The sequence below is a fragment of the Quercus robur genome, chromosome 9 (genome assembly GCF_932294415.1).
Source record: "Quercus robur chromosome 9, dhQueRobu3.1, whole genome shotgun sequence".
Taxonomy (NCBI): Eukaryota; Viridiplantae; Streptophyta; class Magnoliopsida; order Fagales; family Fagaceae; genus Quercus; species Quercus robur.
The window spans coordinates 34,663,348-34,688,596 of NC_065542.1; the positions used below are offsets into that span (position 1 = coordinate 34,663,348).

The window sequence follows — 25,249 nt, forward strand, 5'->3', positions numbered from 1 at the left end:
GTCAAAAGTTCATTCAGTTAATAAATCCTGTTATTTAGGACATGTAGATAGAGTTTGACCATTTCCTTAGCCATTTACCACGTTATTAGCCATTTACCAAGTGGGTTGTTTAATGTGGGTTGTTTGTTTCTAGATTTATCTTTTTGTAAGGCTTATATAAGCCAACAGTTTATTTAGAATAAAATAACATTTTATTTTCAGATATTTTCTTGAATTGCTTTATGCTTTAGAGTTTACAACATTATCCACATTAAAATGATAGAACAACCAAAGCGCCAAGGTAGAATCATGGGTTATATATGGTTCCTATTAATAGATGTTGTTAAGGCATTTATTAATATGTTATTTTAGAAAAATTTTAATACTACTTTTATTTGAAATAGAGAAGACTATAAAATAAATCAGTTGCATTTTTCTTTTCTTATAAAAAATAGGGGTGTCACGTCAAAATCAGCCTAAACCTATTTGCCCACTTAAACCCACCCACTTAAATGAGATCTAAATCCACCCAATTATTAATTGGGTTAAATGGGTATTAACCCAATTAAACTCAATTAACATTAACATTTATTGGCTTTTAACTAGGTAACCAACTAGACCCAATTATGATCTAAGTATCATTTTTACAAATCATCCAACTTTAAAATACCCCTCTAAACCTAAAAATGACCAAAATACTCCTAAAACTAGAAAAGACCAAAATACCCCCTAAACCTAAAAATTACCAAAATACCCCTGAAACCTAAAAAATGATCGAAATACCCCCTAAAACCTAAAAATTGACCAAAATACCCCTAAACCTAAAAAATGACCAAAATACCCTCGAAACATAAAAATGGGCCTAAATACCCCCTAAATCTCAAAATGACCAAAATACCACCGAAATCGAAAAATTGACCAAAATACCCCCCTAAACACAAAAATGACCAAAATACCCATAAAACATAAAAAGGGGACCAAAATACCCCCCAAACCTAAAAAATGACTAAAATATCCCCAAAACGTAAAAATGACCAAAATTCCCCTAAACCTCCAAATGATCAAAATACCCCCCTAAACCAAAAAAATGACCAAAATACCCATAAAACATAAAAAGGGGACCAAAATACCCCCAAACCTAAAAATTGACCAAAATACTCTTGTAAACCTAGAAAATGACCAAAATAACCCTGAAACCTAAAAATCACCAAAATACGTCATAAACCTAAAAATGACCAAAATACCCTTGAAACCTAAAAATGACCAAAGTACTCCCTAAACCTAAAAATGGCCGAAATACTTCTAAAACCTAAATATTACCCGAAACACCCTAGAAACCTAGAAAATGACCGAAATACCCCCGAAACCTAAATATGACCAAAATATCCTTGCCCAAAATACCCCGAAACCTATAAAATGACAAAAATGCCCCTTAAACTTGTAAGATGATAAAAATATACCCTAAACCTAAAAAATGACCAAAATCCCCCCTAAAACTAAAAAATGACCAAAATACCCCTAAAACCTAAAGAATGACCGAAATATCCCCAAAACCTAAAAAAATGACTAAAAGACTTCCAAAACCTAGAAAATTACCGAAATAGCCCCAAAATCTAAAAATTAACGAAACACCCCTAAAACCTAAAAAATTAGTGACATTTCCTCGAAACCTACAAAATGACTAAAATACTCTTAAAACCTTTAATTTGTTGAAAATACCCTTGAAACATCCAAAATACCCCAAACCCCTATTTTGGTAATTTTAGAGGTTTCAAGTGTATTTTGTTCATCTTATACGATTAGTGGTATTTTGGTCATTTTAGATATTTTGAGGGGTATTTTGGTCGTTTTAGAGGTTTCAGGTTATTTTTGGTAATTTTAGAGGTTTCAGGTTATTTGTGGCCATTTTAGAGGTTTTGGGTTTATTTGGGTCATTTTAAAGGTTTAGGTGTATTTTCGTCATTTTATAGGTTTGAGGGTATTTTAGTCATTTTTTTAGGTTTTGGGGGGGTATTTTGGTCATTTTTAACATAGTTGGTTTTTGTTTTTTGTTTGTTTGTTTGTTTGTTTGTTTTTTTTTTTTTTTTTTTTTTAAGGTTTAGGGGGTATTTGGTAAATTTAAAGGATTTTATGAATACTTTGGTCATTTTCAAGTTTTAGTGGCATTTTGATAATTTTGATTATTGGGTAATTGGATGGGTTAGGGTTTACCCATAATAATTGGGTTGAGTTGGGTTTGAGTTAGAAGTAATTAGTTAAATTGCCAATAGATGGGTAAATGAGTTTTATGTACCCACTACCCAACCCAATTATGCCTATCCCAAATCCACCCATACCCACCAATTTGACACCCCTAATAAAAAATTTCTAATAATATTTTATTAACTAATACTCTTAGGACATCCGTCAATTTTTTCTTTTTAGTATAATAATATGTTGCTTCAACGTCATAATTTGAAAGTTGGATATAATTGTGACGTTAATTTTTTTAAAAAAATGTAAAATTTGTTATTTCCACAGCGTCGTTGAAATTAATTTAATTCCCATTATAAGTGCTATGACTAATTATCAACTGTTTGATCACTCACATTGTATGGTTGCAGCAAAGAGTCTTGGTCTCCCTTATCTGAGTGCCTACCTTGATTCCTTGGGGACCAATTTCTCACACGGTGCAAATTTTGCCACGTCTGCATCCACAATCAGACTACCAACCAATATTATACCTGCTGGTGGATTTAGTCCCTTCTACCTCGATATACAATACTCACAACAATTTGTGCAGTTCAAATCCAGATCACAAATGATTAAGAAAAAAGGTAAATTTAGTAACAACAAACTTTAGTTACACTTTCTTAGGTGTTATGTACTGTATTTTCTAATTAAATTCAATGATTGATTTTGATTAATATTTTATTTATAGTTTCTTAGATGTTATATATATTAAAATTTTTAATTAAATTCAATTACATGGTTGTATTTAATTAGAAAAAGATAGTAATCATTTATTTAATTGTCTTTTATCATAAAACGATAGTTACAGATTTGTAGTGCCTTAGGTGTTCTAAGATTACTATTGCTTTTGTCAAAGGCCTTGTAAATCAATTGACACCTATTTATGTTTTCAACAGAGATATCTAATATTTAAACATGTGAATTTATTAATAAATAAACCACATATTTGAATCTAGTAGTCTTTATGGAAAGATTTGCTACATCAATTGATATAATCACATGGTAGGTTACAATAGAGGATGAGAATGAGAAATTCAAACTTTAGATATTTTCATTAAAAACACCAAGAAATGCAAGAGATGTCAGTTAAGTTACAATACCCTTGGCACATGGTAGGAAATTAAGGTACAACATTTAAGAAAATGTATTTAGGGTAAAATTCTAAAATAAAATTCTAAAATGCGTAAACATCATATTATGTATTGAAAAAGTTTATAAATATAACAAAATCTCACAGTATTTTTACAATACCATTGTTTTGAGTTGTGGTGGGTAGAATTTGATTTTATTATGACTTATAATAAGTTGACATGTAAGCTTGTTGTAAAGATGTGATATTTTGTTGTGCTCGTAAAATACCTCATATATTTGTTGAGAATTGAGGAGCTTATAACCATCTCTATTATCAAATGCATTTTTGCTTTACATTGGGTCTTTAAATTTAGGGTTTAGGCTTTAAATCCTTTAAATTTCTTGTAGGAGGAATATTTGCAACTTTAATGCCCAAGGGGGATTATTTTTCAAAAGCATTATACACATTCGATATCGGCCAGAATGATCTTGGTGAGGGGTTCTTTGGTAACATGACCATAGAGGAAATCAATGCTTCTATCCCTGATATAGTAAACAAGTTCTCCATTAATGTTAAGGTAAATTTATACTATGATTAGTCATTGAAAAAAGGCTGGCTTGGCCTTGGCGTACTACTTTAAGAAGAAACATGATCACTTGTTAAACTAATTTGAAAAAAGAAAAAAAGAAAAAAAGAAACAAACAACAACAACAAAAAGACAACAAAAACAGGTAAATAAATTTTTTTCCTGGAAAAATATATAAAAATTGTAGGAATAAATTCATTGTGATTGTGTGTGTGTTTTTTTAATATATGTGCATAATTTGACTTAATTTTTTTTAAAATATAATTTAATAGAGCATTAATTACACTTTAGCGTGTGCCTTTAGGGTGTTCATTAACTAAAGTCTTCTTTTAATGCTAATCAAGTGATGTTATGATGTAGAAAATATATAATTTGGGAGCTAGATCATTTTGGATCCATAACACGGGACCAATTGGCTGCCTTCCCTATATTTTGGCCAATTTTCCATCAGTTCAAAGGGACAGCTATGGTTGCGCAAAGTCTTATAATGATGTAGCTCAATATTTCAACCACAATTTGAAGGAGGCCATAGTTCAACTCAGGAAAGATCTTCCGTTAGCTGCAATCACATATGTGGACGTCTACTCTGTCAAGTACTCTCTATTTACTAAACCAAAGGAATATGGTAAGCCCCATAGTTTTTTACATTGAAAATTATATAACAAAAAATTATTAGTAATTAGGGATAGAGACATCTTGATGTTTTAAATGGCAACATCCAAGATTTAAATTGCTCATCCTTCAACTATTGAATATTTTCAAAGAAATACTGAGACACTTATTAGCATTTTTCATCTTTTTTTTTTTTCAAACATTTATTTAAAATGAATTATTCTTAACTAGGATTTGAGCTTCCTCTCGTTGCTTGTTGTGGATATGGTGGCATGTACAATTATAGCAGTAGTGTTGGTTGTGGAGGAACAATCACAGTTAATGGAAGCCAGATATTTGTTGGTTCATGTGAACGCCCCTCAGTTAGAGTAAATTGGGATGGGATTCACTATACAGAGGCTGCAAACAAGTTTGTTTTTGACCAAATTTCAACCGGAGCCTTTTCAGATCCACCAATACCCTTGAAAATGGCTTGTCACAACATTTATATTCATAGGCATAGCTGCACAAGCACCTATATATAAATCAAAATAATCTTGTACTACAAGTTATTATGTACTCTTTAATTATCGTCTCCTATATAGATATTGGCTTAATTCTGAAATTGCTTGCCATGTACTTAAGATAGTCCTGTTATATATGTTGCAAAAGCGGAAGCTTTAATATCAATTTGTTGAGAATAGCGGAGGCATAAATATCTATTTGTTGTGTGTATAACCAAATAACAATGAGTTTATACAAAATAGAAACATAAAGAAAAGAAACAGTCATACGAGAATATAAAAATTTACGTGGTTCAGTCTTAGCCTAAATGCATGCATGGGTAGGGTTGAGAAGAAAGTTTCACCAACAAAAGGAGTTTGCAAAAAGTGGTACCAAAACACTATAATGAAACCCAAACCAAATACTCCCAAAGAGCCCACACTCACAAGAAGCAAGTGACTAGAAAAACCTGAAAATCTTTAGAATAAAGTCACAGCTTAAAACTCTACCAAAATAATAGGGAATAGAGAAAACCCTATTCTACCTTTGTGGCTAGGGTTGCTTCACATGTAGCCGCATAACTAGTGTATATATATATTAAGGGAAATGTTAACGGATGTCCTAAGGACATTGATTTAGAAATTATTTTTAGAAACATTTTATGGAAAAATGATAATACAATTAATTTTCTTTTGGATAGCTTTTTATATTTCCCATGAGAGTGGTGTCAAAACTTTCCAAATATGGTTTATTAACAATTGTCCCCTATAAGCACCCGTTAACACGACCCATACATTAATTAGCATAAAATAGAAGTCAGCTAGGGCTGCTTTACGTGTCCTGCACAAAGTGCAACTCAAAGTCTTACATAGTTTTTTTGGTGAATAAAGTCTTACATAGTTAAGACATCATGCTATGCACCCGCGTATAAAATTATTCAAGCCACCAATTATAAGCATATAAACTAGAATGAATAAATGATCACATTTAAATAAACTTTGGTTTTTTCTTCTTCTTCATTTTGATTGTTTTGGAAGATTGGATGTGAAGCTATATGAATGGCAACCTTGTTTTCGTAGTACAATTCGTATTAAGATCTGTTAAGATGTTTTAGCTGGTGACCTCACAAAAAAGTTGTCGCCATTCATCTAAAATTTGCCATTGTTGATGAATGAGAAACGGTTGTTTGTTTCTTGGTCTTCTAGAAAGCAAGGTTTTATTTATTTTTAAGGAAATTCTAGCAAACATGTGATTTTTACCAAGTAGTAATTGGTTTACGGGTGTCCCTACCATTAGCCCACTCTGTGTTATAACATGCGTCCAGTTGGATTAAACTATCAGATGTCATGAAATTCTTTGGCCCGGTGTTTTTCTTTTTTTTGTCATAATAACAGAATTTCTTGTTTGGATTTTATCATTTTTTGTACTAAAATATTTTTATACAGATTCTTAAACTCTCTAAATACCCCTATTTTCTATCAAATCGTGTCTAAATTTGGGTCTTTAGTATAAAACGACACTGCTTCTATGTCTTATTTCTTATTTCTTTTGAACTACAAGCTTGATAGTTGCAATGTTCTTGATAAGTTTCAACAAATTTCTATGTTGGGTTAGTGTTCCTCAACACTTCACCTGGAGTTGGTGTCGATATTCATGATACCCAACTTGCCAAGAAGAAATTTAGTTTGTGATTGTTAGAGTGCTTAACAAATTTGTTGGTTGTTAGTTTGTTGAGACATGCGGTCTAGATTAACTTGTTTTGAAGTTTCTACCATATGGTATAACGGTAATTTACTTTTTTGTGCTTTGTGCATTCATGGAAAATTGGGCCAAAATAGGCATTTGCCCTTTTCGACAAAACTTTTTAGCAAAATGTCCCATGTCTGAAACTATTTAGAGATATGCCCCTGTTTTGAAACTCGATTTTTGGACAATCGAGTTATAGCGAAGTGAAAATTGAAAAAAAAAAAAAAAAATGTGGAACTCGAGTTCCTTGCAAATATTCAAGTGGAACTTGAGTTCTTTGAATGGAACTCGAGTTCCAGAAAAAATTTTTTTTTTTCCTAAATCCAAGTTTGCTATAACTCGATTGTCCAAAAATCAAGTTTTACATTTAAAACACGATTTTCTAAAAATCGAGTTTCAAAACAAGGGCATATCCCTAAATAGTTTTAGACATGAGACATTTTGCTTGAAAGTTTCGACACTCCCCAAATGAAGTGTCTGTGCATCCTAGGTTTTAGCCAGATGACCTCACAAAAAAGTTGTTGCCATTGATCTAAATTCTACCACAGCTAAACTAATGAATGAGAGACTTTTTTTTTTCTTGGTTTTCTAGGAAACAAGTGATTTACCCAAGTAGTATGCTTTATCCAGTAATTGATTTACGAGTGTCCCTGTATTTAGCTGAAGTTGTGTCATTATATGCTTGCAATTGGATTGAACCATCAAATGTCATGAATTTCCTTGGCCTGGTGTTTGTTTTTTTGGCTTGGTAATTATGGTTAAGTATATCAGTTTATCCAATTAGTCGACGGTAGGATGAGGGATTTGGAATGGGTCTCCATCACCTCATTGAGCGACAAAGTTTGCTCCATTGGGACTTAGATCTAAAAGTTTTAAAAGAAATTTTGCAAATAGATGAAAAATACTCCAATTAATGTACTTATTATATAAAGAGACTTGATTTTTTTTTCCAAATGCATATTTCGCTTACTTATTACTAACAATACTTGTTATAATGGCAAATGTAGAAAGAAGTTTTTCAAATTAAAATTAGTAAAATTCTATTTAAGGTTGAATATGTCACATGAAACTGATGAAAGATTAAGTGGATTAACTATAACATCAACAAAAAAGAAATGTTAGTGTAACTTGAATATAAAAATTTAAGTAGTAATTCTGTATCTCAAAAAGTAAAAAAATTAGATTTTAAATAAAAAATAAAAAATATTTTTTAATTAATATTTAAATATAAAAAAGTTTCCACTTTTGCTCAAAATTTGCTAAGCTGGCTTTTGAAAATGACCACAAAATATAGAGATCAAAATGATAATTTCACTTTCATAAAAATATATACTTCATTCTCAACCAAACAAAAAAACTTTATATTTATAAATTGAGCCTATTTTGTGTAGATTAAAAACTTGTTTGATTGGTTACTATTTAACAAAATGGAAAAACCTCTGTTGATGAAACTGACTTTTCATCAGGTGAGCTGAGGTGACATCTATCTTTTGTAAAATTGGGCAGAATTTGGTCATAGACACTGCTGTGATTTTCGACCATTACTGTGGTAGGATGCTAAGAAATATATATAAATATATATATATATATATATATATATATTTTGAGAAACAAACACACACACACACAGGGGAGTGGGAAAGGGCTAAGAAATATATTTGGTTATTGCATTTGAATGCATTTTATTCGTTTTTATTGAAATTAGGTGTTCTCTATTGATGTAGCAAAAATACACCACATAAATAATAAAATTAAAAATTTATGCCGAAATCCATTATCAACGATATGAATTAAAAATTAAAATCCTTGATAAATCCTCAAAAGTTGTACTCATAGAGCTACACAAGCTCAAACATAAACCCTCACCAATATGCACTACAAAAAAAAGGTTCTATGGCCACATTTTTAAAACGCGGCTGTAGGTCAGAAAAACGTGGCTATAGCCTATAGCCACGTTTTTTTAGGGCGCGTTTTCTAATGTGGCATAAAACTTGTGACTATAGGACTAATGGGCCTATGGCCACACTTTTCAAACACGGCCCAAGACTAGGACCTAGAGCCCCATTTAAAACGTGGCTTAAGGTTTTGGTCTTGGGCCGCATTTTGATCGCGGCTACAGATTTAACCTTAGGCCATGTTTAAAACGCGGCCTAAGACCAGAACCTTAGGTCGCGTTTAAACGTGGCTATAGCTTTCACCTTAGGCCACGTTTAAAATGCGACTATAGGTCTTGCTCTTAGGTCGGGTTTAAAAAGTGCGGCCATAGCTCCCTTGTTGATGGCCTTTGAGACATATTTTAGCCGCGTTTTAAACGCGGCTATAGGGTACAACTATAGCCGCGTTTTTTAAATGTGGCTATATCTGCCACCTATAGCCACGTTTTAAACGCGGCCACAACCCTCGAATTCCTGTTTAGAATATGTCTATAGCCGCGTTTTAAAAACGCGGCTATAGTTTTTGTTTTGTTTTGTTTCGTTTTTTTTTTTTTTTTCCTTTCCTTTCTAGGCCAGATGGTAAATGCATTACAATCTCTACTATAAGTTTTACAAACCTATCACACATACAAAATTCCAGCTTGTTGCGTGCAACAAAATAACAAGCCAGAATTTCAACTAAATATCAAGCTAGAATTTTCTCAAATATGTCACAAATCAAAATCTCTAACGAATACGGGAAAATTATCAATCTTTAAGGAATATGCAATTCAATACAGCAACAAAATGGAGGAAAAAGTTTAAAGTCCATTTGACATAAAAGAGATGCAGCGAGCATCAGACATGACCAATACAGGTAATCCTGGATGCTTCTAGGGGTGCCTTGTTAAGTGGGGCATCGGTTTTGTACCCTTGATTTACAGGTAGATCACAGTTTATGTCCATAATGGCACTACAAAAATATAAACACAGCAATTTAGCTATTTCGAATATTATGCTATGATAAAAAAAACAGCATTAGATAAAGATAGTGATAGCAAAGTTTGTTTGTTTTCAGAATGTGACTAAAGCTAGGAAACAAACTCTTTTAACCCAACAAGTATAAACAAGTCCACTTGAAAACAATACAAAATTCCATTGAATACCCAATTTATGTTTTTCCTAAACAACAAAAACAATTATTTTAAAAATGTTGATATACTTGCAATAAACTTCATGTGTACAATATTCCTTTTGATACAGCCAAAAAGTTATACAACATACAATCTTAAAATATCCACGAAGAGTCCTCACTGTGATGTAGCGCTATCCTGAATATATTATACACATCGTATCAGTAGCACATAACAATGCATTGCAATAAACACGCAAGTTTCATTAAATTAAAGGCAACATTTTTAGTAATTGAAAAATTTGTGAAGCTGCTCATGCTGCTTTGTAACATGGCTCCTTGTAACATGGCTCTCACGCCCGACATCATTTCATCCATTTGCCGCTTTGCTTCGGCCATTTGCTGCTCATGCCGTGCATATGATTCCCGCTTTGCTTTGGCCAGTGCTTTGGCAATTTCCTCCTTATGCCGTGCATGCAATGAGGCCATTTGCTCCTGATGCCTCTGCTCTGACTCAGCAAGTTGGTCCCTCAACGAATTTTCCAATTCAGTCATCTGATGGGCCGTTTCGCTAGACGACGGCCCAGTTAAACATGGAAGGCTGGACCCACTTCTTCCTGTTAGGGTTGGTCCAAAACCGACCCCACATACACGTCCACAGCGTTCTTTGCCCATCACTTGAGCAAACATATCATCTTTTGACCATAGGATTCCTTCGCGACGGTCTCCTTGTAGTGAGCCCCCGTTGTTTAAAATTTTAGTAATTTTATCCTGTTTTCACACAAGAACCAAATAACATATTATTTGTTATAAACATTTCACGCACAATATACAAAAGAAATAGGTTATGATATAGGGCTTACAATCTTATCTCACACTTCATCACTAACAGGATGCCCATCTTTGGTGCAGTATACTTTTGTGAAAACAGCTGCACGCTCCATTGCTTGTCCACTTTCTTTTGCCTACATCATATTCAACAGTCTCATTACAATAGTGAAAATTTATGTTGGTGATATGAAGCGACAATCGACAATCGACAACCAAACATAGCAAATGGAATTTGGGACATAACATGCAATATAAATGTAAAACAAATTCCTTAAAAATGTAGTTTATTACGTTCAAAAAGGCAAGTGAGTTTTTTTCTTCACGCGAATGCTTTGTATCAAGCGGTTTTTGGTACCAACACTCGCCTATGTCCATTGCAGTTACTTGTGATAGTGGCTAAAATAGTCCCTAGCTAGCCCCATCCCAAAGTTCTATATATTGGCTAGCTACTACCCAACCCAATTTCCTTCACTCAACTTCCTCACATTTCCTCTCTCTCACTTGTCTTTGCTGTCACAACGTCAATTTTTATTGCAATCATCTTGAGAAAGCTGTCACAGCGTCAAAACTATGAACAAAAAAAAAAAAAAAAAAAAATGAAGAAACATGAAATGTTCCTATCAATAAAAATTCTTCAACTGAATCGTTTTTATTTCGGTTTTTTTGTCCCTATAAAGCTAAAACATATTGACATTGATTTCTCTTTTTAATTTTCACTACCTGCCTTTTTTCCTTTTTTTTTTTTTTTTTTTTTTAATGGGATCACTACCTGCCCTTTGATTAAATAAAATAGCCATTTCTTAGGCAACGTTTGAAAAGTGCGCCCATAGGACCCTTGTTGACAGCTTTGAAGACATTTTAGCTGCATTTAAAACACGGCTATAGGCCACAACTATAGCCCCGTTTCTTAAATGTGGCTATATCTATCACGTATAGCCACGTTTTAAGGCTTCTCAAGTTAAGCTTACATCAAATCAGACAAGTGATGAAAGGGACAAATAAACAGATTCTAGTAATTGACAGTGTCACTGCTCTCTCCCATCAAATTTATTCATGAGAATCTCAAAAGGAAAAAAGAAATGAAAAGAAAAGGGAAAGCATCAAAGAATTTTAACATTAGAGAGCATGTCAGGATGTTGACATCCTTGGACTCCTTTAGGTGCCTTTGGAACCAAAAAGCCCATCTTTCTAATAAAGAGTATGTCCTTACATATAAAAGTAAAGAAAAGCATCAACCCTTGATGAAAAGACAATGAATAAAAATCAAATAAAGGGAATTAAATTTTTTTTTTTGATTTCTAACCTGGTTGTATCACACTATTATTTAAATGAGTTTACAAAAATAATTAATGATCCAAAGCTAGATTGTATCATAGATGAGTATGCTTACAATCAACCACCCAAAAAAAAAAAAAAAAAAAAAACAGAACTCAATCAATGTTTGTATGAAAACTGTAAAGGAAATAGAGATTATGATTACAACTCAAAATAGGGAAATTGACAGTAAGCTCTTCCTTTACCAGGCTTTCAGTTTTGTTATCAGCAGCTTCTAACCTTCTCACTTTTGGTTCTAGTCTAGATGCCTTCACAAATGCAAACGTATGTTATGAGTCAATAATCACATACTACAAAGATGCAAGAAACAACTAAACAGTAAAGAAAATATACAAGTAAATTCCCATCCATAACCAATTAGCAAATATATGAATTTCCTTAACAACAATAAGTAAAATTTTCCACACTTCATCAGCAACCAAAAAAATAAAATACATTCTTCACACTTTTCAGCAACCAAACAACAATACACAATCAAATTTGAAAAATTGAAAACCAAAGCAGAAACCAAACCTCAGTATGTAACCAAGTGCTTTAGAAATAAGTTCCACCACTTTGTAGGCAGTCGGTTTAAAGCTGAAACTTGTAGAAAACTAAAGTAGCAACTATTACACAAAAGAAAAAAAGGTCCAAGTAACAATCAAATTTGTAAACACAAAAATTAGAATGCATAGATCATCCATCTAAGTCAGGTAATGGACTTCTAAGGCGAGAATGCATAGATCCGTGGTAATGAAATGTCCAACTTATTGCACTTTATACCAAATTCTCCTTCGAAACAAAAAACTTGTCTAATATGGTGAATTTGCAATAAGATCCCCACAGCAGTTGCCACTAAACTTATTCATAAATAAATGTCAAAGAAAGAAATGGAAATTGGAGATTTTTTGTCAAATATATTTCTTTCTCCATTTAAGATTTAAGAACCAACAATTCGAAATATATCTGGTCCGTAAAATTAGTACTTTTCTTCTGATTTTTTTTTTTCCTGAATAAGTGATTTTTCTCTGGGGCTATATGCATTTATGAGTAGGAATCTTTTGCACTTCTTAATAAATATATTGAATAAAGTCAATTACTTTTTTTTTTTTTTGAGAAAGAGGTAAGTAAGTTTATTGAACTAAATCAAAGCGGAATACATCATCCAAGTCATTGGGTAACTCTTCTACCCATACATCAATGTCTGCAGATAAAACTGCTCTTCTAGCTAGGGCATGTGCCAATTTATTACCCTCTCTACGTACATGAACAAAGGAACAACTTGCTAAAGATGAGCTGAAATAGCAAATCTCTTCAATAATATGGCCAAACAGAGTACGGCTGGGACCACCTGCATTGATGGCTTGAATGACCCGTTGGCAATCACCTTCAAAACACGCTTGGGAGAGCAGTAATTCTTTCACCAAAATCACAGCTCTACAGGCCGCAAGTGCTTCAGCATGCTCCACGGACTAGGGTCTAGGAATTTTTTGACTCAATGCTCCCATGATGTTACCAGAACTGTCCCGAACCACCACCCCAATTCCAGCAAGCTCACTACTTTCAAAAAAAGCCGCATCAAAATTAGCTTTATACCCACCCTCTGCTGGCGGTGACCACTTGACACAGGGAGCATGGTGCACTGCGTTCGTAGGTCGTTGGTGAACCTCGAAGAACTCCATAACCAGCTCATTTGCTCTTCGACATATCTCCTGGATGGGCCACGTGGGTTGGCGTTCACGCAGCTTGTTTCTACGCTGCCAAAGACTCTAGGCAATTGTTGAGAAGAGAGCAACAAAGAAAACAGAGCCTTGCTCAAAAACAGAGTCGAGCAAGTCCACGAAGCTCCTGTGAGCTTTCCGATACAACCCAGAAAATCTAGAATCTGATTTCCAGACCGACTTGGCTTGATCACACAGCCATAATACATGCAAGAGTGTTTCCTGATAATCCTCGCACAGGGAGCAAGTCACGTCCACCGGAATCTTCCGTCGGACAAGATTTTGTTTTATGGGAAGGGAGTCCATTGCCGCACACCAGATAAAATGTTTGATCCTTTGTGGCGCATGAATTTTCCAAATGCGCTTCCACAGTAAGGAACACTCCCCACCTGACGAAGAAGGAAGTCCATTGATAACTTCTGCAGCAAGAACTCTGTATGCAGACTTAACCGAATATTCGCCAGTCGGAGTTAGAGGCCAAACTAGCGAGTTCTCTGTATTCACAGCACTGACATGTATCCTCATGATCTTCTCTGCTTCCCAAGGGTAGAATATGTGCTGAATCAAACCAGGGTCCCATGTTTTTGAATTAGGATAAAATAAATCACACACCTTCTCAACCCTTGCATCATTCCTAGGCGAGATCACTCTGCTCTGTCCCACATCCGGCAACCAACTATGACTCCAAATATCTATCATCCGGCCATCACCGACCCTCCACACAGCCCCCTTATGAATGACATCCCTGGATTGTAAGATACTTCTCCATGCATAGGAGATACTTTTAATATAAACATAATGATTGTAAGTTTTTTATTTCCAGTTTTCCACCAAATTAGTCAGAGCATCCACAGTAGCTGTTGTATAAAAAATGTCATTTTGATACACAAAATGTCATTTTGACACTTTTTCTCCTTATAAGAGTACAACAAACGGTGAGGTCTTAGATTCAAGGTCATCAGACACATAACTTACTAATAAAAAAACACAGAATTTGCTAATCTAATCAAATAAAACATCCTAACATGCTTACCAATCTTTTATACATTGAGAATTATCAAAAGAAATGTTTTTGTTAACATTTTCAAAGTATTATTGCTAAAGAAGAATTAATTTTTTCTAAATGAATTATGTCCTCTCAGGTGACAAGCTAACAAAGTTATTAGCCGGATTTCCAATCATGTAGTCGGCAGGCACAAATGTGGCCTTAATCATTATTGGAGGGTCAACATCCAAGACGTTCTTCCAGATTTTGTGTGGAGTCACATGCACATATAAATCAAGTACCAATATGAAGCTCAGAAACAAAACCCACAAACCAAATTTTCCATATACATATAAATCATCAAAAATCACAAACATTTCACCATCTTAAACCAATCAATTAGGGTTTTGCGATTAGCAGCCAAACAGTAACAAAATGTCAAAATCAATAATCTTCTACACTTCGACTAACGGCGCAACCAAACACACCCAATCATAGAGAGTTATGTTGTACATGGAAATTACTTTAGGGTTACGAAATAGCATTGAGAAAGAAAAAGTATATCGAAGAACAAAATTCATAGCTCAAAAATCGCAATCGCAGAGCAAAATGAAACACACTAGAAGAGAGAGAGAGAGAGAGAGAGAGAGAGAGAGAGAGAGAGAGAGAGCTTACAATGCCTCCACGTCAGTCGAGAGAGATAATTATCCGCTTTTGAAGAGGTGACTGTCGGTCATGGCTCACAAACTTCACTTTATCCGCTTTGTAATGATCTTTCGTTGGAGGGCGAGGGTTGAGATCAGAGAGATGGAGGGTGAGGGTGAGATCGGAGATGGAGGGTGAGGGTTGAGATCGGAGATGGAGGGTGAGGATGAGGGTTGAGATCGGAGATGGAGGCTTGGAGGGCGAGGGTTGAGATCGGGCTCTTCAGAGATGGAGAGGCTGATGTGTGGGAGAGGCTAGGGTTGAAACTGTTTGACCCAATTGTATATATACAAAGCCTAAAGCCGCGTTTTTAAACTGCGGCTATAGGCAAAATCTGAGGCCGTGTTTAAGAAATGCGCCCCCATCCAAAATTAAAGCCACGTGTTTAAAACGTGGCTTCAAACCAAATTTGAAGCCGCGTTTTAAACACACAGCTTCAGACCAAATTTAAAGCCGTGTCTATTTTGAAGCCGCGTTTTAAACACGCAGCTTCAGACCAAATTTAAAGCCGTGTCTATAAAACGTGGCTTTAGGGAGGCTAGAGCTGCATTTTATAAACGTGGCCACAGTTAAGGAAAAAAAGAGAGAAGAGTTTGCCAAAAAAATTAAATATGGAGGTCCTTAGGCCGCGTTTTTTAATCACGGCCATAGCCCTAGCCCCAAAAATGCGGCTATAGCTAAAAAAAAACGCATCTTCAGAATCCTTCTATGGCCTCGCGTTTAAAACGCGAGTTTAAGCCGCGTTTTTAAGAAATGCGGCTTTAGTCTATCTTGGGCCGCTTTTTTTATAGCCGCGGCCTAACAAAACGTGGCCCAAGGCCCCCGCATTTTGTAGTGATGGATCAACAAATTCTTAACTACAATCTACTCACCATATGTATTTAGGTCAAATAGGATTTCTAAGTGTTTCCAATTGAGATGTCTAGAGTTTGAATTTCTCCTTCCCACTTGAAATGTATCTAAAATAAAAAAATCTTATCCATAGGCATCTTTTGACTTTCAGCTTCCAAACACAATCATCGGATGCTAATGCATGCATCTTTAAACCTCATAAGAACTATAAAACTACCCTTATAAAGAAGAAGACCAACTTATGTTGAAGTCACTGAAATAGGAGTTTGAGCCAAATTTTAAGGAAAACCAAACTACTTTTTTCACAAGGAAAATATTTTCTTTTACTTATCAAAGAAAAATCTTTTTAATAATAAATTTAAATAGGAGTTTGAGGCAATTTTTAATAAATCTTCACCTTGGGTTAAATTCCATCAAACTCATTCTCTAAGAAGTTTCATTAGGATTAAAATCTTGAGGCCCACACCGCTTGTTAGGATCTTGGGTGTGTGAGAATTGAGAGTTAACATAATTGATTCATCATGTTGGACAACATCAATGTTTATCAAATTAATCACTCACTTTTGTCACTACTACATGAAAAAAAGAAAAAAGACAAATAGAACAAACATTTTAGAGAGGTTTCTAGTAATACAATTGACCTATCCTACAAAATAAATATCACTTTTCCTGAGGTTATGGTAACTTTATCTATTGTCTCTATGAGATTCTGCAGGTTTGATCAGTTTTTGAATTTTTGATCACCTTATTTTTAATAACACTTAATTTACGATAACAAGGCCTCAGTTGATTTTCTTGCAGTTTTTGGTGTCTTTTATCTTTGTTTTATTGGTTGTATATTCAAAATAAATGTAAAGATGCTTCTTTACACCTTATAAAAAAAAAGATGCTTCTTTTTACATGGCAATGACAATACAGTCACTTTTATGCAGCTGTGGTTCTTGTGGGTATGATCTAAACCTAAGCTCTTGCAATCGGAACACCTCAACCATTGGTTCTAAATATGGAAAATCTATAAAGAGAGGGATCATTTCTTTCTTTAACATTGATGAGAGCAGATTTACTCAGGTTGATGAAATCCAGTGCATACCCTACTTTTCTAAGAACTCTTGGGGCTTGTTCCGTCGGAGAACCAAACTTCTTTGCCGCGAGTGTGGTAACGATATTGGAATTGCTTACAATGATTTTACATCATCCCAGCGACTTGTATCAGATTATTATTCCTCAGGCAATGAAGTCTCAAGTTGTAAAAAATATAAGGTTAAAATGCGAGCCTTATAGCCCTCATCTTCTGAGGAATCTGCCACTCAAATTTACACGTGATGTACTCGAGCAAGCTTGTTTTATATGCTCTTTTTCCCATCAAGGAAACATCTGCAACACCAAAAGGGCAAGAGTTCATCTAAAGGTGTCTTCCTTCTGTATTTGGTTGGTGTTTTGCCTTTCTTATCTATGTTGTTACTTGTACATAACAGTTTCCAAAACTGGTTTATAAGAAAATTGTTGTTTGAACTGAAAGGGTTTTTGGTTGTGAAAATTTTGTGTAAAAACTTTTCCACAGCTAAATTAAGAAAGTGGTGTGATATTTTCCAGAGGTTGAATGATTGATTTGAGTTTGTTGGGGCATCAGTAGTATTGGTGTTTGCCTGTACATGTGTACACGTAGGATGTGAAAATTAGAGGAACATCATCTTTGGTTTTAGCCCCGCAGTTGAAATCACGTGAGAAATCTTGGATAATTTACATATAATTTGACTTAATTAATTTAGTAATTGAATTAATTAACTAAGGTCAATTTATAACCTAACATATAATATAATGTGCATATATTATACTATGCATGTGACAGGTTGAGCAGCTCTTTTCGGCCACATGCATAACTTATGCAAAGCAAATCATACTTCGGAAGACAATTAATTAAGAACCTAATTGCCTGCAGGGGATATTTTGTACTTTGATATGATATTTAATTAGACCTATAAATATGAACCTTTAAAACTTACGGTGAAAGAGCACCAAAATACTAAATAATATTCTTTTTTTTACTATCCTTCTTCCTCTGCTGCTTTGAGTCAAAATCCTTGCTTTTTTTAAGGACATCAATTTTTACTAGTTGAGTCAATTTTATTAAGACCACAATTTTCTATTAAAGATTTCTTTACAGAAAATTTGATTGCAAATTAACCGTTGACCAAACTCATAGAGATTAATCTGTATGATACAAGTAGTCAATGGTTTCATCTCTTTATGTACGTTGGAACCTATGTTGCACGGACACGAACACGGGGATACGACAGTTTTTGAAAAATAAGAACACGACACAGCGGGGACACGGCGGTTAAATAATTAATTAAATTTTATATTTAGGCATATTTTTTAATATTTTTAGACATAAAATATGTTTATGTCTAGAATTTAAATTATGTAAGAACTACAAATAAGTAAACTAACACCCAAAGTAGTACAATAATACAAATAAAATGTTTAGAGTACAAACCATAAAAGGATAACAAGTTCAACATCAAACTAAAAACATAAAAGGATAACAAGTTTTAAACTTTCAGGATTATCACAGAACAACAACATCATCGTCATCAACATAGTCATCATTCTCAACTATACTTATCTCCATCTCTGGCTCATCTAGTCTGAGATAAGCAATCTCAAGCAACCTAGGTCCTCCAAATGGTTCATCCCAATTATCTCCACCAATGTCCCACTTCTTAGATTCTCCTGTAGTGTACTCCGGCCTCCTCCTTGAAAGAAGTCAAAGATTAGAATGAACAAACACTAAATCTTCAGCACATTTAGGAGTAATTCTATTTCTCCTCATACAATGGATGAAGCCATATGTACTCCAATTCCTCTCAGCATATGATGATGAGCAAGGCTGTCCAAGAAGCTTTAGAGCTAAAGTTTGAAGCACTGGTAAACTGGACCCATAAGTTGACCACCAAAGCATTGGATCGTAGGTCCATCTATCCTCCATGTTATCATCATCATAAGCCTTAATTTCTTAAAACAAACGAAACTCCATATTAACATTCTTCCTATCATCAAGATCAGGGAAGATCCTTTTAAGGCACTTGTTTCTCTCCGCTGCAATTTTAGCATCCTTATGTGGCGCAACACGGCCTCTGACTTCCTCAATCCATTGATTAGTATAATACCTAGTTAAAAGCAAATAAATAAGTACAACTAATGAGTTTAGTTTATTTGTTTGGAAATGCCTAAAGAATATAAACGAAAATATTAAAGAGATAGAAAAATTACTTCGGATTCAAGGATTGGGCTAGGCAATGAAGTGGTGTGCAATTTTTAGTCCACCGTTCAATGAGTATATTGAGTACCACATCATAGAATGGAGACTCCTCATAGTCTTCCTTGTCTTCATGCTCGTATATTTCTTTCTTCACATTTTCTATCATGGAATCCCACATTTCATACAGCTTATGGAGAATAGGTGCATCCGTGTCAGCCACTTGAAGAATCTCATAAATAGGTCCTGTGAATCTTAGAATATATGCAACCTTGTCCCACCACAAATCATTCAAAACATAATCCCTCACAGTTTGAGCTTTTCCTACATCATCTTCTCTATATGACATCCATTCCTCACTAATGACCATATTTCGAAGATTATGTTTTACTTGAAACAATCTTTTAAGCATGATGATTATTGAATCGTGTTTCAACAACAGCAAGTAACTTCAAAGGGGAATATGAATTAAAAATTGCTAATCTCATAGAATGATTTGTGATGAAAATACGAATGAAAGTTGCCTCATCTGAAACTTGTGCAATCCAATTACATTCATTATATGCAACCTCATTCTGCAAAGAGTTCTTAGGTGCACATATATTCCTTAAGGCCAAATTGAGGGTATGCACAACACACGGTGACCAAAATATATGAGGATATTTAGCTTCAACAATAGATCCTGTAGCCTTCATAACAGAGGCATTATCAATAATAATTTGGACAACCTCACCAATGACCTTTAGAAACAAGTCAGCAATGAAGTGCTTGTCTTTGTACTCTTTGGTACCATCAATGGATTTGATAAAAAGTGGCCATTTCTCTGATGTAGCCATAAAATTGATAAGTGACCTTTTTTGTACATCTGTCCACCCATCACTTACAATGCTTAAACCCTTTTCTTTCCAAGTGTCTTTAATTGACCTCAACAACTTCTCAATATGTGCCCTTTCTTTTTGCAACAGAGTTGTTCTTAATTTATTGTAACCCGGAGGAATATAGCTCGCTAAATTATTATTAGCTGCAAATTTGATCATCTCAATGCAATATGGGTTCTTAGCAAAGTGAAAGGGTAAACCAGCAGAATAAAATGTCCTAGCAATAAGAGAATCTAATTGCTCTCGACATTGATTGTTAAAAGTCCTCTCCAAAGGAGAATTCCCAACCCTTTTTTTTTTTTTTTGAAAAAATGGATGACTTGTAGCTGTACTACTCTCCCTACTGCCCAAATTAGGACTAGTAGGAGAATCTGTTGGTAAATACACTAGCTTAGGCTTCTTCAATCTACGCGAAGATTCCTCATACGCATCTTCTAATTTCTGCATTTCATTCTAATAATCATCTCCAATCTTGGCACATGGTTGTATTCCAAACTTAGACAGTTTTAACAAGTGTGCGTTCACCCTTGAATAAGACCCCTTGAAAGTTTTTTCACAATAGTTACATCTGAAAGCAACATTCCCACCACCAACACTTGCTTTTTCTAACTTAGTAACATATTTCCATAGAGGAGCAGCAGCTGTCTCAGCTGATGATTTTTCACTTTCAGTTTCAGTATTCATTTTAGTAAAATCACCTACAATATTTAACTTTAATAAATAAATAAAACTATAGCAGGACACACAAAAACAAATTTATAAGTTATAACTTATATATATATAAAAAAAAATAGGACAGAGGGCACCCATAGCAGCCGTGAAAAAAAAAATGCGTTATAACTTATATAAATAAGTGAGTAACAGTACACCCACCCCCATTCACCAAAATTAATATCTGAAAGAAAGAAAGAAAAAAAAAAAAAAACAAAACAAAGAGAGAGAGAGAATCAAGAGATCAGACTTGTTGTCCACGTTGAGAGAGAGAGAGAGAGATTGGAAGGGACAGAGGACAGAGGGCATGGCGTTGACGTTGGAGCTCGCCAATTGGCCTGATCTAACTTCGGCGAGGGACAGAGGGCAGCGGTAGTGACAGAGGGAGGGTGGGTTGAGAAGAACTTGAGATGTGGTTTCAACTTTCAGTCTAAAAGACTCTAAACTTGCTTTATTGTTTTAGGGTTATCACCAAATCAATGGTATTGGTAAGTTCACCTGTCAAAATCTGTGATTTTTTTTTTCATTGCTGGCGTGTCGGAGCCGCGTCGGCACTGTGTTGGAGTTGTGTCAGAGAAGCGAAAAAAAAAAGAAAAGAGACATCGCCGGACACCGGAATCCGGCGTGTCGTACCTGTTCCGGTGTCCGACATGTGTCGGACACCAACACGATGCCAAAAATGGCGTGTCCGTGCAACCTAGGTTGGAACCCCAAACACGGAACTCTACCCAAGTCTTTTGGTTTGAAATTGAATAGTTATCGGCATACAAGTAAAAGCTCACAATTTCTTCCCTATATCTTTTATTTAAATTGTTTTGGAATTATTTCCACCACCCATTTCTGGTTATTTCACTTCGCTTTGTGGTCAAACATCCTAGCTTGTGTCAATCAAATCGTGTTTGTTGGGTCATGGGTGGTAAAGTTCCAATCATGACCAAAACAAATGTTCAAACTTTTGTAATTCTTATCAGATTCAGATGATTTATAAGCCAAAGGTAGATGTCCAGGCGCATAAAAGATGTGTAAAGTAGAGTACAAATATGGATTAAAGTTCAAAGATTTAAATGGCAAAAAGTTTAGCTCCAATCTTCTTCCTACCCCCTAGTTTGAAAAAATTAAACTTTGTTGTGTAAATAGCACCTAGGATTCAAATCAATAACAAATTAACAAGCACAAACAAAAAACATTAAATTTTTTTTGAAAAAATTAAACTTTTTGCTGTTTAGATAGCACCCCAGGATTCAAATCAATAACAAAATAACAAGCACAAAAATTCAGGTGGTTCAACAATAGTAAACACATAGTTACCACTCCATAAATTAATGTTGCGGCTGTTAGGAATGAATGTCCAAAAAGATCCAAATTGTCAACAACTTTTTCTTTCAAATTATTTGTTTAAATACAACTTATTATTATTATTATTATTATTATGAGTTCGAGTTAGCTTAATGGTTTGATTTCCAATTAATGTCTTGATATGAATTATTACTGATAGATACAAGAATAAATGATTGTCCATCTAATATAACGGTTACGAAATTAATGGAGCATTGATAACACCGCTGTAACGGACGAAAGCAATGGACATAAAGACTGTTAACAAGACCATGAATAACCATCAGGTCAACAGGAATGTTACGATTGGCATAAAAACAATCATAATAGGAGCCCATTGGCTACAAATAGGAAGGTGATATATACCAACCTCCATAAACAGGGAAAGGTACTCAATTCTTTTACTAGAATCAATTCTCATACGCCTTACAACACAACTCTGAGTATCTGATTTAGACATCGGAGGGTCCTTGGTAAGCACCATCCCGATGTTATTATTCAAGAAGTCTTTCATATTTTGCAGGTGGCGTTTGGTCATCCCTTATGTCTGGATGAAGAATTCAACTGACGATCGTTGACATCATCAATCACATTTTAGTAACCTCTACTTACTTCAAAATAAACATGAACCGACAGATATGGACCATTGGATAGACTTCCTAGAATTTTAAACTAGTCTAAGTTGCATAATATTCATCATCACCAGAATTCAAAGATGAAAGCGAAGTATAGGCCTTTGACAGCCTGGAATAGATATAGCCATATAGGATAGGGTAGTGCACTTTTCCTTGCAATATATATAGACATCAAACTTTCGTTCTTGGTTTCAATATTATTTGCGTCTCTCTTTCTTTATCCAATATGGAGTCTCCTACCATTCTCAAGTTCACAATTTCTCTCCCTTTCTTTTGTATGCTTTTGTTGTTTGCTTCCACAATGAATCCTGTATTTGGTTTGAAAAGGTGCAACTTTCCAGCGATTTTTAACTTTGGTGACTCAAATTCTGACACCGGTGGATTGTCTGCTTCCCTTATAACAATACCACCACCTTATGGGGAGACCTATTTTCAGAAACCTGCTGGAAGGGCCTCCGATGGCCGGCTCATGATCGATTTCATGGGTATGTACCTCGTTTCTTTTTAGTAGATTTTAGTTTTATAAACTAAGAATTTTGGAATTAGATCCTCATAGTTACTGTTGCATAAAAACCTTGTCCTTTCTTTATATGCAAAAGTTGAGTAAGTGAGGTCGTTTAGTTATCAATGTTAGGGTACGTTTGGTATACTGAATGTGGATTACAACAGGAATGGTAATCTTTATTACCAGGAATAAAAGTTGTTGTAATAGAATAACTAAACCTATCCATTAGTTTGGTTGTGAGTTGTAATATTAGAATAAAACTTATGATCTATTTTAGAAAATATCTCATTCATACAAATATATTTCCTAGAAAATAATATATTTTAAATTTTAGAGAGATGAGTTATTTTTTGATGATTTTTTATTTCCATAATTGTTAGGTGGATATGGAAAGTTTATTTATTTGGAAATATAGTAATGTTAGAAATTATTACATTTACTAAGGAATATCTATTACAACCATTTTAGAGAGGAATAGTTATTCTTCATTTTAAAGAATAGCTATTCATAAGGAATAACTATTCCCTGTAATAAAAACATAACCAAACTATTGAATAGTTAAACTATATGAATAACTATTACATTACAGTGCCTATTACAGTCTACCAAACGTGCCCTTAGTGTTAGACTGTTAATGACAGAAAGTATTGCGTTTTGTTCTGTTAAATATTGCGCAAATAAAAAGAAAATTAGTCAAATATAAAACATAGTACATAGATAGAGTTTGCACTACTAAGTGGGTGGTAGGCCCATGAAGATCCATAGACACTCATTTTCTCATTGATGGTCCCTTTTTTTATCCACATTAAAATGATAGAACAACCAAAGCGCCAAGGTAGAGAATCATGGGTTATTTATAGTTCCTGGTAAAAGATGTTGTTAGGACATTCGTTATTAAGTTATTTTAGAAAAGTTTTAATACATCTTTAATTAGAAATATAGAAGATTTTAAAATAAATCATTTGCTTTTTTCTTTTCTAATAAAAAATAGGGGTGACAAAATCAACCCAAACTCATTTGCTCACTCAAACCTAATCACTTAAATGAGACCCAAATCCACCTAATTATTATTAATTGGGTTAAATGGGTATTAACCCATTATGATTCAAGTATCATTTCTACAAATCACCTAACTCTAAAATAACCTAAAACCTGAAAAAGACCAAAATAACCCCTAAATCCAAAGATTAGCAAAATACCCCCGAAACCTAAAAAATGATCAAAATACCCCCAAAAACCTAAAAATTGACCAAAATACCCCTAAACCTAAAAAATTACCAAAATACCCCTAAAACCTAAAAATTGATCAAAATGCCTCTAAAACCTAAAAAAGACCAAAATACCCCCCTAAACCTAAAAAATGATTGAAATACTCCCAAAACCTAAAAAAATGACAAAAATACCCCTAAACCTAAAAAATAACCAAAATACCACTAAAACCTAAAAATTAACCAAAATACCCCCTAAACAAAAAAATGACCAAAATACCCCTAAAACATAAAAGATGGACCAAAATACCCTTAAACCTAAAAATTATCAAAATACCCCGTAACCTAAAAAAATTACTGAAATACCCCTAAAACCTAAAAATTGATCAAAATACCCCTAAACCTAAAAAATGACCAAAATACCACCTAAATCTAAAAATGACAAAAATACTCCCGAAACCTAAAAATCACCAAAATACCCGCTAAACCTAAAAATTGACCGAAATACCCCCGAAATCTAAAAAATGACCGAAATACCCTCGAAATCTAAAAATT

General features: G+C 34.2%; 3 protein-coding genes across 16 annotated transcripts in view; 2 read left to right on the plus strand and 1 right to left on the minus strand.

Moving 5' to 3' along the window:
* LOC126698207 (uncharacterized protein At4g08330, chloroplastic) overlaps positions 1-17,681 on the plus strand; it is a 26,703-nt gene extending 9,022 nt beyond the window's left edge. Inside the window, exon 2 of the mRNA XM_050395280.1 lies at positions 17,096-17,681. Coding sequence (XP_050251237.1) covers positions 17,096-17,444 — 349 coding nt within the window. The 3' untranslated portion in view covers positions 17,445-17,681. The remainder of the gene's footprint in view (positions 1-17,095) is intronic.
* LOC126698205 (esterase-like) overlaps positions 1-25,249 on the plus strand; it is a 111,261-nt gene that overhangs the window by 5,254 nt on the left and 80,758 nt on the right. The window contains exons 2-5 of one of the 14 annotated variants that reach the window (XM_050395262.1): positions 2,583-2,795; positions 3,691-3,860; positions 4,230-4,494; positions 4,713-4,995. The exons of 2 other annotated variants lie outside the window; for them this stretch is intronic. In XM_050395262.1, the coding sequence (XP_050251219.1) occupies positions 2,583-2,795; positions 3,691-3,860; positions 4,230-4,494; positions 4,713-4,995 (931 nt within the window). Of the gene's footprint in view, positions 1-2,582; positions 2,796-3,690; positions 3,861-4,229; positions 4,495-4,712; positions 5,164-22,754; positions 23,467-25,249 lie in introns of those variants that run through there. 11 more of the 14 variants (XM_050395261.1, XM_050395275.1, XM_050395269.1 and 8 more) reach the window with 11 other exon arrangements.
* Positions 18,584-19,817, minus strand: LOC126698206 (uncharacterized). Its single transcript, XM_050395278.1, has 2 exons — positions 19,437-19,817; positions 18,584-19,333 (listed from the first exon to the last, which is right to left on the minus strand). Exons 1-2 carry the CDS (start codon positions 19,790-19,792, stop codon positions 19,180-19,182), a joined length of 510 nt encoding a protein of 169 aa, XP_050251235.1. The 5' UTR covers positions 19,793-19,817; the 3' UTR covers positions 18,584-19,179.

Excerpts from the sequence above, each read along its gene's own strand:
- LOC126698206 (XM_050395278.1), bottom strand. The coding sequence starts at position 19,792 with ATGGTCATTAGTGAGGAATGGATGTCATATAGAGAAGATGATGTAGGA. Across the intron at positions 19,334-19,436 it reads GCCCAATCCTTGAATCCGAA|GTATTATACTAATCAATGGA; the intron begins GTAATTTTTCTA and ends GCTTTTAACTAG.